Here is a 17294-nt window from a genome sequence, read left to right on the forward strand (position 1 = left end):
CTGCATTTTTCCAACTTCTTCCTGGAGGTTGTGCTTGATTCCGGCCGCAGGGGGTGCTGTTGCTCCAACCATTTATGATGCTGAGCCCTTAATCACAATATTTTTTTTGGAAGAGTTGTCAAGCGAAAGAGGTGTCTCCACTGAAGCTTTCTCTCCAATCCTTGTTTCCAGAGAGGCGAGATCTTCTAAACAGGGACATAGACAGTAAAACTGCTGCATACCACTCTAAAATGCTCCTGACATTTACAGTACATTGCGCATACAATAGCTTTTGGTGTTTACCAAAGGGGTGTTAACCTTTCCCATTGCTAAAAATATATATTTCTGGCTGGAGTTACACTTTAAAGTGTACCTGATCTGACTTATATACAAATTCAACTTAAGAACCAACCTACAGAACTTATCTTGTTCGTAATTTATGGACTGTGTGTAGCCATATTGCTTCTCTCTCAGCTTGGGAAGTTGTTACCAGTGAAAAGAAGGGTACCAAATGTCAAGGGAAGTGGGATCATTTTGTCTGCCCAGTGTGCCATTTGACCTTCCCCCCTAGAAAAAGAGCAGCAAATGTTGATTTGTGTGTGCCTGAAAGTAACACACCTAGTGACTCATGTTTCTCCCATGAATTTCATAGGGTTTCCTTTGGCAAGGGATATTCAAAAGTGGTTTTTCCAACTCCTTCCTCTGAAATATAGCATATAAAGTACCTGGTATTCGTTGGCAGTCTCCCCTCCATTTACAAACTAGGGCTGACCCTGCTTAGCATTTAAAATCAGATGGGATCAGCCTGTTAAATAAGAAGATGCCTTAAGGCATTCATTTATATAGGAACAGGTAAAGTGAGGTACTGATAATGGCAGATAAGATTAGTAGAGTGTTTCTTTGCACAGGAGGACTCCACTCATGAACGATCTAGTCTGCTTCTGGATGTACACATCTGCCCTGGACATATGAATGGAAGCACATGCATACCTACATATTCGTTCATGTCATTTGTAATCTACTTAATTTTCATGGTTAATAAAAATGGCAAAAACCCAAATAAGCAAGAACAAATTAAATGGAAAGAATTGATAATTAAAACATAGGACTTTTGAAAGCTGAAAAGTTGTTAAAATTAATTGTCAAGTGTATCTCAATCAGATCATGTCATTGACACTTAGATAACATGCTTGCATTTAAGGAACACTCTGAAGTAACCGTCAGCTTCAGTCCAAATCGAGAAAGAAAACATATTGAAAAATTGTAAAGGCTTTGGCAAATATTAAGGCAACAGCCAATTAATCAAGCTTGGAATAAACCTTTTAAGCCAACACATCAAGAAATGTTACCCAAATGCAGCTGCTGTTTTGATTTATAGAGCAAAGTATGATCCCACAAATTAATTTGTTCTCGGTAGAAAATCTAAAAACTTGAGGAAGTTTATAAAGCTCAAATATTTAAACTCTTGCTGACCTTCATTGGTTTAAACAAAATCTCTTTTAAGAAAAATGAATCAGGAAATAGCTTTTGTTTTCCATGGTTTTGGGCATTTAATCCCAAAATTTAATTTAATATTAGCTTGCAAGCACACTATGGAATCTGCAGAAGGGTTCTATGGTGGAGTGCTTTTGCATTTCATAAGAGTAACTGGCTAAAAGGTTGCTGCATTCCTTTTCACATTTGTAAACTTAACGTAAGATGTACATTAGCTTTATAGTTTGAGTTCAGATGGTATGAAAAATTGTATCTCCCTGTCTGGGTTGCAAACTTTTCAGTGGAGGACTTTCTCTCAATCCCATCCCCATCAAAGGCATGTTTGGTGAGGATACAGGAGACAGCTTCCTCAGAGGTTACTTTCAGGTTGTGGATTTCCCTCCCATAGGAGAATGGATTGGCCCCATGTCTCCTCTCCTTGCACTAGCAAGCAAGATAATCTTATTCAGATAGGTCTTTAGTTTATACTGTATGTGCTGGAGAGAACTTTTAATGGGGTTGAACGTATATATTTTAAACTATACTTTAACAGTGCTTTATATTGTTGATAACTTGTTTTTAACACTTTAACTTGCGTTGCTGAAGGCTTTCATGGCTGATATCACTGGGTTGCTGTGGGTTTCCTGGGCCATGTTCTAGTATCATGACCATGTTCCAGAAGCATTCTCTTCTGATGTTTCACCCACTTCTATGGCAGGCATCCTCAGAGGCAGGCCTCACATCTATGGTAGACCTCACAACTTCTGAGGGTACCTGCCATAGATGTGGGCAAAAAAAAAGGAGAGAATGCTTCTAGAACATGGCCATACAGCCCGGAAAACTCACAGCAACCCCGTTTTAACTTGTGTTTTTGACAGAAGTAAGCACTCTTAGGCCCTATACAAGCAGTAAGGGGAAATGAACAAATAATTTTTTAAAAAATCAATCAAGCTAAAGCAGGGTAAAGTCCCACCAGCCCAGGCCAGTATAGCCAGTGGGGAAGGATGCTGGGAGTGGAAGTTCAGCATCTGGAGAACTACATAATTCCAGCCTGATCCAGTGATGCCATGGATAATTTCAATCCAAAATTCTGGCCTTGATCTTGTTAGATGTTTTGCCAGCTCATATGTCATTAAAAATGCCATGGCTTCATTCCTACAAAGCTTCTAGCATGATAGCAAAACTCCCTGAAAGTATTACAGACCTTCCTGGGGAGAAGGAAATGCAACAATAACAGCCAGGGCCCTTCCACACAGCCATATAACCCAGAATATCAAGGCAGATAATCCACATCTGCATTGAACTGGATTGTGTCCACACTGCCATATAATCCAGTTCAATGTGGATTTTACACAGCTGTGTGATTTTGAACAAACCCTTTATCTCTGGCTGATTGAAGAGTAGGATTCTGATGGACACATTGAGTAAAGCCATTTCGTTCTGTGATAAGGCTGCAAGGAGTAAATCTGAACTACTTGTAACAGAAGTGTCAGTGTCTCTATCCTAAATTTGGATGATTCAGTTAATCATCACAAATGAAGCATTCAGAATTGCCATTTTGTTAGTCACTCTTTCCTTAGAAGTTTCAAGGACCTTGTATATTGTAATGTTTATCTACCGTATGTACATTGCCAACTGAGACTTTCCATGTGGAAAAACATAACTCTTTTACTATGCAGAAGGAAATTAACAGTCGTTTGGCTCATGTTCCAAAGGTATCTGTTATTCTCCAAAGTAAACTTGTTAGAGATGCGGCAACTTAATCAGGAAGTTCCAGTTTGTCAAAGGAACTGATGGGTGACTAGACATTACCACAGACTTTTCATGCCATCTAGTATAGACTCAGCCTGATACTTAAGACATATTCACATTTATCCTGTGCATAGAACAAAAGTCTCTTTAATGTAATATATTTTTAAAAATTAGACTACAGAAAATGAAGATTCTTCATGACCTAATGACTCATCCAGCCTTCCTTACACTCATGGAAGAAGAAAGGTTTCACACAGCTTGTAATTGTGTTTTAGTCTAGCATCAAGTCTGAACATTATAAAATTACCTCTTTGCTGGACTAGTAGGGGGACCATATTCAATATCACATTTTCCCATGTTGTAAAAATGTACATCATGCTTCGATAAACTTTTTTCTTCAAAACTAACAATATTAACATATCATCTCTGAATCCAGATTATCTGCTTTGAACTGGATGAGTCTACACTCATATAATCCAGTTCAAAGCAGAAAATCTGGATTCAGAAACTGGATTATATGGCAGTGTAGATGGGGCCTAAGACTTAACACGTAACTGCTCCTACAGCCTTGGATAGCAAGGATAAAAGTTACAAAAGAAGGAAGAAGAAGGATCTGTAAGACAGCAGTAAAGAGCAGAAGTCATGGAAATTTTGGGATGGAAAAAAGTTCATAGCAATCTGCATTATCTCTTGGGAAATGTGCCACATATGTTGTTATAGCCATACTGATTTTAGAAGGTAATGTCATACAATATAAAAGAAACTCTTCATGTTTTGACTTTTAAAAAAATCTTGAATAACATATCCAGTGACAGCTATATGTAAAGGACCAGAAAATACACATTCCTTATTATAGAGATGCAAATCTGAAGAAGAAAAGTAATCAAGTGAATGATTCACATAACTGAGATGTTTGTAATCTGTTTATTTAGCAAAGGTCTATTTGGAAAAAAAGGTTTATCTCCTGCAAGCCATACAATAATAAAGCAGTTCTTCAGCTTATCCTCATTTTCAAATGCAGAAGATTTAAAAATCAGCCCCATGATTGTTGCATTCAGGAATGTCACATTTGTTTATTGTAGAAGCAATGCTATTCTTGTTTCAAAGAACTCTAGGTATCTGGGGTTGGTAATTTTTACATGGCAGGATCAAATACATCACCTTCCAGCTATTGCCAATTGGTCTCCTATGGAAAAGGCATAAATCATTTATAGAATCATAAGAGTTGGAAGAGACCACATGGGCCATCTAGTCCTGGAAAAGCACAACCAAAGTATCCCTGACAGATGGCCATCCAGCCTCTGTTTAAAAAGCTTCCAAGGAAGGGGCTTCCCAGTAGAGGGTTCCACTGTTGAACAGCTCATACGGACAGGAAGTTCTTCCTAATGTTCAGGTGGAATCTCCTTTCCTGTAATTTGAACCCATTACTCTGAGTCTCAGGGCCCTTCCACACAGCTGTATAAAATCCACATTGAACTGGATTATATGGCAGTGTGGACTCAGATAACCCAGTTCAAAGCAGATATTGTGAATTATCTGCCTTGATATTCTGGGTTATATGGCTGTGTGGAAGGGCCCCTAGTTTTAAGGGCAGCAGAAAACAAGCTTGCTCCCTCTTCCTTCCTCACATATTTATACATGGCTATCATGTCTCCTCTCCACCTTCTCTTGCAGGCTAAACATGCCTGGTTCTTTACGGCATTCCTCATAGGGCATGGTCTCCAAACCTTTGATTGTTTTACTCACCCTTCTCTGGACACTTTCCAGCATGTCAATATCTCTTTTAAACTGTGGTGCCCAGAACTGGACATAGTGTTCCAGGTGAGGTCTAGCCAAAGCAGAATACAAAGGCACCGTGACTTTCCTTGATCTAGACACTATACTCCTTTTGGTGCAGCCCAAAACCCCATTGGCTTTTTTAGCTGCAAGATCACACTGTTGGCACATGTTCAACTTTTTGTCCACAAAAACTCCAAGATCTTTTTCACTATAGACTGATGTCGAGCCAGACATCACCCATTTAACCGACATGTAGTTCACAACCCATTCCCAGTTTCACCTACACTCCCAGTACCGATACCCACCTACTGATACAACCATATCCATATCCTCCAGTCATGACCATGTCCTATCTTTCTCACTTTTGTTCTGATAGGATGGAGCTATCAGCTATTTTCTTTTCTTCTTCCATTGCTTAGATGGCAGTCTCAGAATTTAAGAGTCGATTTGTCACTCAGCATTTCTACATAAACCGAAACAGGCCTATGAAAACAGTCTGTATTGAAAGCACCTTAGGGTCTTAAAAGGTTTTCTTTATGTTATTAAGACTGGTGGTGGCTGATTCTATTAACTTGCAATGTGGAATGCAGAAGCCTTAATAGTTAAATTGGAGAATTTTTATTTCTGTGTGGCATTAGCCAACATGCATTAAACCTTATTTCTCTTTCTCCTCCCCACAGCATAAAAGGGGAAAGGGACTCTAGGTAAGGCAACTCCTGGCATCGTAGTCTATCATTTTGAAAACAACTGGAAATCAGGCAGCCCTCCAACTGGTTTTGGAATGCAACTCTCAGCAGTCCTCATGTTGGCTGAGGCTGCTGGGACTTGCAGTCCACCAGCATCTGGAGGAACACATATTCCCACCCCTGATATAAAAGGTATGCACACCCAAGCTTTTAATGGTCAAAGAGCCATAAGTCAGCTCACCACCTCTATTTAAGTTAGGCTTACTAAGTCACATTGGAAGGGAGAAGGGTTTCACATCACATTGAATGGAGTGGTAGGGTGGCTGCAAGGCAGGGAGTACTTTCTTTTGGAACCTGACTGAGAGAAGGAAGAACCACTGTTAGCCATAGTGCTAATGTTTTAAGACAGAAAATCAGTGGCATACAAAAGGAATCTGGAGGACAATGGAACATTGCTCTCAATATAAACATCCATTCCAATCTTTGTGGCACAGGGCAATCGCCAGTTAGGATCAGATTAAATTCATCCCAGTTGAATTTGAAACACACGCACGCACACACATTTCATGAAACAACTCAGCAGAACAGGATTTTGCTTCTGAGGAAGAAAATGCAATGCCACAAGTGGGACTTTAGAACAAGGACACATGACATTCATTGATAGGACAAATCCACTTGACCCTAGGTGGTACTCTGAGAAATGTGCCCAATGCTTCAATGCCCATTAAATCTTATGCCCTCTGACTGCAAAAAGTTAATCTGTTTCTTGGAATGTGTCAGAAGAGAAATAAAACATTCTCTAGCCCTATTAGGGCTAATGCTTTGCTATATATAATCTAACCACAGAATGGTCAAGTAAACAGCTATGGCCCATTTTTTTCTTTTGCTAGCACTGTGACTGGGAACAAGAAGAATACAACCACAGTAATATGCAGCTGTCAGCTAGCAAGATTGCATATAGACATCTTTGGCCATGGAGGCTCTTGGTTCTGTGGAACCAAGTGACTTGCATTGCTAGCATGATAAAGAAAATCACAATGTTCAGAATGAGAAAAAGGCGGGTATAAGATGCTGACACTGAAGGAGCACTACTTCGAGCAGTTGCCAACATGTGTGAAAGACCTGATCGGCCTTTGATGGACACACTGTTTTTGTGTTTCCCATATATATCGTCTTCAAAATCCAGAAGATCTTTCATTTCCTCATCTTCATCTACATGTAGTTCTTTCTGAGCCAAAGTCTGTGCCTTCTGCCGAACTTTCCTTTCATTGACTTCAATCTGTGCAAAAATGTCTGGGCCAGTATCAATAAACTTATAGCCTTTGGCCACTTTTTTATTCTTCTTTGCTCTGCCTTGCTGTTGCTGTTGTTGAGAAATTGCAAATATCCTGTCAATGGCCTCCTCTGTCTGTCTCTTATCTGAAAACCTCAGCAGGCGCTCGGCGGTCTTTCTGAAACTGTCTGTATTCCGCACTCGGGACAAAATCTGTTTCTCCAGCTGCTGGAAGACTGGCTTGAAATGCTGAAGGCTCTGCTCAACGACTGCAGCATAGTCTCTTACTTCTGATACCAGGGAACTTCTAATGGAAGCAGCTCTGTCAAACAGAACCTTCTGGCGATCTGCAATAACTTGTGCAAAGACAGAGTGGCTTCTATCCTCTCCAGTCCACAAATAGATAGCGTAGGCATGCTCACCAGTGGTAATGAAAACATTCAACTGCTGAGCATCTCCATGAACACTGAAGCTCTGGACATCAACGGAAGGTCCAATGAAGAGGTACACAGCGCTAGTGACGGGTTTACGTAGGTGAGTTGTGACATTCACGTAATTAGTTCCATTGTAAGGATACCCTCTGGGATACATTCTTGAGGTGACAACAGCTTTTTCACTATAGCCCGTGTCATCCATCCAATACATCTTGTATAGCCCATCTTGTTGCCTAATAAAGGCCCCATGGACATCATCAATCACAGTTTCTTCAAAAGGCACATCCACATTGTGGAAAAAGCTGGTTGCCATTTCCAGAGGGCTATCATCAGCGAGATGTATTTGGTCTACTAACAAAAGCAGCTGAGGGTGTATTAGGAAAAGGTTTCTTTGGAGGCTTTTCAATTTTAGTTTGGGGTTGTAGGCACCCACCCCTTCACCCCTGATAAAGATGATCCCACTTCTTTCCATAGCAGCAACCACTCTCCCCTGACAGTCTGCAGCCAAGTCGTGTTTGTACTTCAACCACTTTGATGAGCAGTCTTCTGTAACTTGACCTTCCCATGGGTAGAAGCAGCTCTTTGATACAGCTGGAGAAAACATCAGAACATTGTTTAAAAATGTGTACTTTGGGCCATACAGAGCTTCTGTTATAAAGGGTACACCATTAGGTGCAAAAGTAAAGGAGTTCTGATCTGGGTGTTCATGGCCAGCATTGAAGTTCCGCCAGCCTTTGATCCAGTCTTTGTATTTGTTCCTGTGAACAATATCATATATTGCACGGCCTCCAAGCTTTCCTGATTTGAAGGAGAGGAAGGGTCTGTTGATTTCAGCTGGCAATGCACTTCCATATGTTACAACTCCCCAGTCCTCAAAATAATGCAGTTTTGGAATACCGTAGTCTGGTGGAGGTACAAAACCCAGGCTGGCATCATACCTTAAGAAAAAAGAGAAAATAATCTTATGTTATGACAATGGTACTAAGTACATCTCAGAATTCAATGACAATCTTGCTCATATTTATTTTCTCCCTGAGTCTATTATCTCAGTGTGAAGGGAAAACACACTAGCTTTTCAGATAATGAAGAAAGATACACTTCATTTATATGATTGTTTCCTTTGTTTCTTTGAAAAAAACTTTTTAGTATTGCTCTGTGTTCAACTGTACCTCTAAAGAATTTTTTAAAAGAAGTGAGGCAAAAGTGCATAGCTATACAGCAGTGGCAACTTTTTCCTAGGCTGAGCTGAGGGCCTTTGAGGACAGAGTATCAGCCTACCTGATGCAAACATTTTATCTTCTGTGCAAAATCAGTCAACATCTTTGTTTAAACAATTTTTTCACATAAAACATCCAAAGTTTCCCTGTAACCAATTTGAATTAGAGTAAAAACAGGATCAGCTGATCAAACATGCATAGACTTGAGCTGAAACAGTTGCCAAGCCAGTGAGTCTAATACGTTCTCCATTCCAATGTTCACAAACTTCATAGGGCCAGATTACAAGCTTCTGTACAAAAGCAACTGATACTATTTCTACTTACCTGGGAGCAAGCTTCCGTGAACTCAGTGAGAACTACTTCTGATTTGTTATGCATAGGATTACACTGTAAGGCTGAAATCCAATGCCCCTTCCTAAGAGTGAGGGGCACTGGGGCAGACTATGGAATAGAGAAGCAAAGGACTGCACTGCCAGGGCTAGTTCATGATGCATTATGAAACAGAAAATCTTTTCTTGCATAAACAAAATTAGATCTTTTCCCATCTAAAATATCCCTGTACATAGAAAACTAGCTTGCTAGTGTAAATTAGGCCCCTTCTACGCTATAGCCATATAACATCCAGATTATCTGATTTGAACTGGATTATATGGCAATGTGGACTCATACAATCCAGTTTGAAGTAAATAATCTGGATTATCTGCTTTGATAATCTGGATTATATGGCAGTGTAGAAGGGGTCTTAGAGAAAGAAATCAAGCCTTGCCTTCTGCATAGAAAGCTACGTTTGTAAAAGCAGGGAGAGATGGTTTTTTTGCGGGGGAGGGGTATATTGGGTTTTCACTGCCATGTGAAAAGTGGTCAGGGTTATCTAACTTTAATATTTGTGTAGAAGAGGGAAATTCAGTGGCCACACCCTAATAGACACCTAATAAAAGTGAGAGCCTGATTCCTTTTTATACCTGGTTTAGAGGAATGGTCTGCTTTCCCCAAATCCCCACAATCTTTTGTTACTAATAGCTAATAAAGCTACCCAGTGCTAACTTCCCAATATTGCTTCATTTTAAACAACAATAGCTTTTTGAAGAGAAACTATTTATTCGCACTCATTTCCTTCTGGTCTTTACCACGAATTACTATTATTTGTGAATTATTATGTGCAACTTTAATCCTATGTATACTTTCCTTGGAATAAGCGTGACTGAACACAAAAGAACTTCTGATTAATCTTGCATCAGATTGTACAATTTAAAGACCTCAAGCAGCAATACTGCAGGATAGGACAGGTCTTGTGCATATCAGATTCAATATAAAGAGAATGCAACTTCTAGTACTAACAAGGAAAGAACCCTCCAAAAGCTCTCCATATAACACACACTGTAAAGATTTGCTTGTCTCATACCAGATAAATTCAGTATGCAGAGTGCACCATCGCTGCCCTTTCGATGGGGTTCCTGGGCCTTCAAGAACTCTGTTCCTTCTGATCTGATCAGCCAACCAATTTCCACTGCCATTGCGCATAATAAACTTGTCTAGAAATACCAGCTGGCTCTCTGGTCCATAAAACCAGTTGTAGTTGGAATCTGCAATAGCAACTGTCCTTTGGAATCCTAATGGGGGAAAAAACAAAACCAAAACCATATACACAATAAGCAAATTAGCTAATATTGTGTATCTAAGCACAGTGATGGAACCATCACACTAATATCAGGACTCCCGGGGAACTGTAATATAGTATCTTTAGCTATGTGCTAGACCAGGGGTCCCCAATTTATTTATTTATTTATTTATTTACAGTATTTACATTCCGCCCTTCTCACCCCGAAGGGGACTCAGGGTGGATCACATTATACACATACAGGGCAAACATTCAATGCCCATAAACACATCAGACAGAGACAGACAGACAGACGCAGAGGCAATTTTAACTTTCTCCTGAAGGGATGTTTGATTCTGGCCACAGGGGGGAGCAGCTGCTTCATCATCCACTCTGATGGCACTTCCTCACTTCCTCATTCCAATGTTGTAAATTAGTTAAACTTGCCTCCCCACTTTTTATAAGTGGTACCTTATTTCCTACTTGATAGATGCAACTATCTTTCGGGTTGCTAGGTCAGCAACGAGCAGGGGCTATATTTTATTTTTAATTGACGGGTGCTCACCCTGCCACGGGCTAGCCTCGAACTCATGGCCTCATGGTCGAAGTGATTTATTGCAGCAGCTGCTCACCAGCCTGCGCCACAGCCCGGTCCCCAAACTAAGGCCCGGAGGCCACATGCGGCCCATCGGAGCCATTTATCCGGCACCGTGGCAGCAGCTCCCTCCTCCTCTGTCGAGGAAGGTGCGTGCGACACAGGGGAGGAGAGAAAGGTGCGCGCCTTTCTCATCTCCTCCCTCACCTGGTGCACACCTTCCAAAGCTTTGCTTGTTTATAATGGTATTTTAATTATTATTTAATTAATAATTATTAAGGGGTGCTTTGCTAGTGCTTTTGGCGCACAAAGGCAGGAGGGGGGTGGACTAAATGGCCCAAGAGGTCTCTTCCAACCCTCTTTATTATTATTATTATTATTATTATTATTATTATTATTATTGACACAAAGACACAGTATAACACAGCAAATGAAATATATATGCAGGATTTTGTATCACAAAATCACAAGTTGAACACTTCCCAAGTGTTTAGGACTGTGTGATGTACTATTATTATTATTAACAACATTGAGGCTGGGTGGCCATCTGTCAGAGTTGCTTTGCTTGTGTTTTTGGTGCACAAAGGCAGAAGAGGGTTGGAGTAAATAGCCCAAGGGGTCTCTTCCAACCCTCTTTATTATTTTTATTATGATTATGATTATAATTAAGATTGAGGCTGTATTTATTCCTGCTTTGTTTTTTTACTTTAAAGTAAGATATGTGCAGTGTGCATAGGGATTTCTTAATTGTTTTTTTAAAAAAACTATAGTCCGGCCCTTCAACTGTCTAAGGGACTGTGAAATGGCCCCCTGTTTAAAAAGTTTGGGGACCCCTGTGCTAGACAACCAATACATTCCTTGTCAGCATAATGACCACATTCTGTTTTTATAAAACACATGGCTTTTTTTTCTTGCGACAGTCCACTTACGTTATATTTTAAATCAAGAATTCTAAACGTTGCTTCATACATGTGGCAGTTGGTGGTTTTTATGTCAATGGGGAAATGAATAAAACTCTGGGTTTAACTCGGAACTTAAAATGAGTCAACAAAATTGACTGATCTTTTTTGAGGGATAAGGTTTGGCACCCTGCAAAAATGTTCAGCCTAAAATCTGGAAAAGATTTGCTATCTCATTGGTTCATGCTAGCATACAAACTTAAACCTGCATATTACTTGTTTACATGTGCCTTTGTTCTGCTCTCGCTTCTGTATGAATAAGGAAGGATGCTGGCAATCTAGACTGAAAACCTAACATACAGTTCTTCTGGCACAGGAGAGCATGGCAGTGCTCTTCCATTGTCAAGGGAAGACTACATGTACATCTGCAAAAAAAGTAGGCTGTCTGTTGTCAGCAGCACATCCCAAGCCAAGGCCTGAAGGATTAACATCATCAACTAAGTTAACTTGAGCCCTACTAATTTCATGTGAAGGGGGCCGGAATCCAAGCCCCCCTCACAAAGATCTGCTGAACTTGTCTGTGTAAACACCAGCTCCATCCTTTCCACCTTCTGCCTTGATGCGTGTGAACCAGCAAAGCTTTGGAAATGACACATAAATCTCTTCCTGGCCCTTCCCACCTGGGATGTTCTGCCAAAGCTCATATACAAGAATTACGTTTGTACAGGACACAAACAAGATAAAAAAAACAGAAAATGAGAAGACACCCAAGTTTGGATCATGTTGATCTAAATGATACAACCTGTATACACTTCAGAGGATGGAAAAGTTACTTTTTTGAGTATCGCTAATGACTGGAAACCATGCTGGTAAGGATATTTTGAGAGAAGAATTTATATTGGCACACAGCCTGCCACTGTATTTCACAACCACAGCCCATATCTAATGATCTATTTGTAATGGGTTTCGAAACAAATGGATTGAGCTACTTGCCTGGCAGAACTGTCCTATACATAAAAGCAAAATGTTGTTTAAGCCAGGGATGGTTAAAGTGGTTAATGTCAAAGTGCCTTTGGACAAGGAAGATATACTGGAAAAGTGATCTGGTGGTATAACTGCCATAAGCTACTCCTTCATACAGAGATCCATCTGTCACTTCTTGCAGCAGAACTATAGACTTCTCCATGATTGCTAGGACTTGCTTAGTCCACAGGTATGCTTCCTGGAGATAACCTGGAAGATGAAATACAGGTGTAATGTTAGTATCACCCATATATGACTAATTAATTGTATTTTTAAAGACATGGATGCAAATAGATGTATATGGAGACTCTAAATACATGCAAATAGGAATGTACATCCTAACTAGGAATGGAGAAATAATCCATTATTCCAGTGGTTCTCAACCTGTGGGTCCCCAGGTGTATTGGCCTACAACTCCCAGAAATCCCAGCCAGTTACCAGCTGTTAGGACTTCTGGGAGTTGAAGGCCAAAACATCTGGGGACCTTCAGGTTGAGAACCACTGCATTATTCCCTAAATCTCAGCATTGTTTTTTAAAAAAGGAACTCTGAAACACCAAAACAAACTCAATAGCTATGTTTTTCCAGAGAGCCAATGTGGTGTAGTGGTTTGAGTGTTGGACTATGACCCTGGGGACCATGTTTCAACTGCTTGGCCATGAAAATCCACTGGGTGACTTTGGATCAAAAACACACTTGCTCAGTACAGAAAATCCCTTCATAGGGTTGCCTTAGGGTTGCATTAAGTCAGAAATGACTTGAAGGCATACAACAAAACCTCCTATCCAAAGTATTATACCAATAATATCTAGACCAGGATTTTGGGAATGTTATCTTTTTGGACTACAGCTTCCAGAACTCACCAGCCTGAATGAACACAGGCTGAGGCCTATTCTGAGACTTGCAACAACCGCAACAATAGAAACAAGGAATTTTCTCAAGCTTCTAACCTAGAACATATATTCTTCAAGCAGAATTAAGTGTAAAAATATTTGCATATTCATTTTGAGAATTTAATAACTAATGTTCATCTGGCCGCTAACTTATTTAACAACATTTTTCAGTTGAAAGTACTGACAAACTAAATGAAGTTCCAATGGAAGACAACAGTGATCTAGTAGATGCTGGCTCCAATATACCCTCCAGCTTGGTTTCATAAGAATAGATGTTGAGTACTAACATGTATCAAGCATTTCCTAAAGGTTATTCATAACTGGCAAACAAATGTTTCAAATACACTTTAAAGGGGACTTTCGCATTATTTCCCACCTACCTTGATTCATTAAAATAAGACTTCCTGCCAATAAGGCCACACAGTTGGTAGGCTGATGGTTGTGTAGATACTGGAAACCCCATCCTCGTCTATACGATGCTTCATACATATATCCTGAGGCATTGGCAATTACCTCAAGAAATCTTTCCTGCTGAGACTTGCTAAGATAGTTGTACAAGAAGTCATAAGCAGTGGCAAATCCAACCAAAGAATGAGCAAGAGGGACCTCATCCCAGGGTGCATCTTTTACTAACCTGTCAAAGAGAGGAGAAGCATCAATACTTTCTCATTTTAGCTGTAGAAATAATCTAGAATAACTGAAAAATCTTGGAATATTTTAATATATCACACTTTGTTAACACAGTCTCCCATTTACTCAAGTTGACTAGTAAAATGGCTCCGAAACTCAGAGGAATATCACAAGTGACCACAATGTGAGGAAAAAAAAAATCAATACTCATTGGTATGTGAGCTCTTTCTGCCTTCTTTGAAACTGGTGCTGATCTTTGTGGAAAGGGAAATTCACCTGATTTATCTGTGCTTTCACTTCCAGAAAAGAAAAATCACTACATCAAGGGAACTATATAAAATCTGATATGATTAAGTTACCAGAAAGAGCACCTTTGTGGCATAGTGGTTTGAGTGTTGGACTAAAATTCTCTGCAACTTGGGTCAAATTTCTGTTTGGGCATGGAAATCTGCTCCATGACTCTGGACACGTCAATCTCTCTCTTCCTTAGAAGAAGACAATTGCAAATCCATTCTGAACAAATCTTGCCAAGAGAACTGTGAGACATGTTCATCTAAGGATCAGCACAGGTCTAAAATGACTTGAAAGCATACAAAAAGTCACAGGCAGCTCATGTTGGACTGGTTCAGAAATCAGCTGAGTCCCTCTTAGCTAATTTCTAAGTAAATTTGAATTGTCCTACCCACATCATCTCCCAGAAATCTGAAAAATTAGGGACACAGGCAAGCCTTCCTGATTTGCCTAGCCATGAGTGACTATTCCACATATTGGAAACATCAGATATAAACAAGCTACATAAAAACTATGCATCTGACTATAGGGGTTGGGGTAGGGAGAACTCTCCCATAAAATGTTGATTTTGACCCATCCACTCTGAAATCTTTCTCCATTCAACAGTAGGTTGAACTGCATGACTCTGTCTAAATCCATCAAACTTGCTAAGCAGAAGTCTACTATCGATGGGAGATCCTTTTGACCAGATTTTCCTCTGCATTCAGTAGCTTTTCACAAGCACAGTTTGAGTGTCTGCCTGACTATAGTATCAAGGATGTTACCTTTTGCTGAATGTATTAACTACTGAGCTAGAAAATTAGAGACTGCAAATGAGAAGAACTTCCTCACTGTGAGGGCTGTTCGACAGTGGAACTCTCTACCCAGGGACGTGGTGGAGGCTCCTTCTTCGGAGGCTTTTAAGCAGAGGCTGGATGGCCATCTGTCGGGGGTGCTTTGAATGCAATTTCCTGCTTCTTAGCAGGGGGTTGGACTGGATGGCCCATGTGGTCTCTTCCAACTCTATTCTATGATTCTATGAGAAAGAAATGGTTATAGCTGTGGCAACACCGTTTATGATTCTTTAAAACCATAATGGATTTGATTACTTTTTTCCCCAAACTATTTAAAAGCTTAGTGCTAGGATCTAGAGCTGTAAGCTGCCTGTGTTACTACCGGTAATGTATAATCATTCCAAAGCACTTTTGAGATTTACTGATTTCAACTGGAAAGTTCAGCACATTGTCTTTACCTAGCATTAAAATAATCCTGCAAGCACTGAAAAATGTGTCTTAAAAGCAATCAATTTGGGTTGGATTGTACTTTGGTGCCCATGAAAACACACTATACACAGCCAGAGAAAAAGAATAACTGTGTAACTATACGTCTCTAATAAGCACTCATACTTTTCGCTGCCAATAGTTGTATGTCAATGTAAATATGTTGCCAAGTTGCCAAAATGGGTTAGGAATTTGGTCAAGTAAAGATTAGAAATGGGTTATTAATTAAAGATGGATTAGAAATGTGGTCTGTGGCAGGTTGCTTTTTTTCCCTTCGGGCTTAGACCTTTTTCCTTCGATTTAGCATCTTCTATACATTTCCAAGTTTTCAATTAATTCTGTCAAAGAAAGAACTATTTTACAACTTTTGAGCATATGAAAGCTAAGTTATGTACACTGACATACTTTAATCAATAGGTGTATGTATATGAAATGTCTTGTTTGAAAAAGCAAGGCTAGCCTGTCAGTTTCATTCCACATATGTATAATATTAGTTTTGAACAAAATGCTGTAATATGGTGAACGGTTACTTTTTGTGGTGTAGAAAACTACTTCTAATTTTTCTATGTTATTTCTATGTCTGACACCAAAGTTTCTGCTAAAGAAAAGTGGATGTTAATTTTGTTAACTGGGGTATATCTATACTGAAATAAATGTGTCTTCTGGAGTAGAAAAGGCAGAATTACAAAGCAAAAACTCTGTAAACAAATGAACACCTTGTTGCCTTTTTTTTCTTTAGGCTATTTCAATTAGATGTTGTATCCGCTGTGGGGGGCTTAAACACCCTAATGGCACCAGATCTCATCAGATCTTCAAAAGCTAAATAGCCTCAGTCTTAGTTAGTGTTTGGATGAGAGACAGCCAACAAATTCCATGTCTTGTAAGCTTTATTTCAGAGGAAGGAAGAAACAAAACCATTTCTGAGCATTTCTTGCCTAAGCCATTTCTTTCCTATTCATGGTCATCATAACTGGAGAGGCAACTTAAAATATGGAGATGAATTATATCTGGATAAATCTTTAAAAGACTCTCTAGTTCTTTATAAATATTGTAGTAGATCACTAATGATCCTAGAAAACCGATGAAAGGAACTATGAACACATTCATATATTAAGACTATGGAGTCATTTATTTGCCTTCAAAATGTACTATGGAATCAATGGGTGTGAAGCTCTACGCAAAGCCATATCAAAACATTACATATGCTGAGGAAGATTATTTTTGTTTACTTCTCTTTTTGGCAAATCCTTCCACTCTAAATGTACAAACTTTATGAACGTAATGCATTCATGTCTGGATCAGACCTTGAGCAAACTGAATGGTCACTTGATCAGCTCTTTCAGTTTAGGACAATAATTATCTATCTATTCTATCATCTCTCCATTTGTCTGCCCATATTTCATTTTTAATTCTCATCTTGATTTCCCTCTGTAGTTTTTATTTTATTTTATAAAAGGCAATATCGTAAAATCACCCCATGATGATTACTTTCAGAGAAATATGGAACTGTTCCAC

General features: G+C 39.5%; 1 protein-coding gene across 3 annotated transcripts in view; it reads right to left on the reverse strand.

Moving 5' to 3' along the window:
• Positions 1 to 4109: 4109 nt before the first annotated feature.
• The window catches only part of dse (dermatan sulfate epimerase), a 53214-nt gene continuing 40029 nt past the window's right edge, over positions 4110 to 17294 (reverse strand). For all 3 annotated transcript variants that reach the window (XM_062979743.1, XM_016997743.2, XM_016997740.2), the window contains 4 exons: positions 13980 to 14233; positions 12678 to 12917; positions 9996 to 10203; positions 4110 to 8314 (listed from right to left, as the gene is read on the reverse strand). In XM_062979743.1, coding sequence (XP_062835813.1) covers positions 6556 to 8314; positions 9996 to 10203; positions 12678 to 12917; positions 13980 to 14233 — 2461 coding nt within the window. In that variant the 3' untranslated portion in view covers positions 4110 to 6555. The remainder of the gene's footprint in view (positions 8315 to 9995; positions 10204 to 12677; positions 12918 to 13979; positions 14234 to 17294) is intronic.

The sequence above is a fragment of the Anolis carolinensis genome, chromosome 1 (genome assembly GCF_035594765.1).
Source record: "Anolis carolinensis isolate JA03-04 chromosome 1, rAnoCar3.1.pri, whole genome shotgun sequence".
NCBI classification, from domain to species: Eukaryota; Metazoa; Chordata; class Lepidosauria; order Squamata; family Dactyloidae; genus Anolis; species Anolis carolinensis.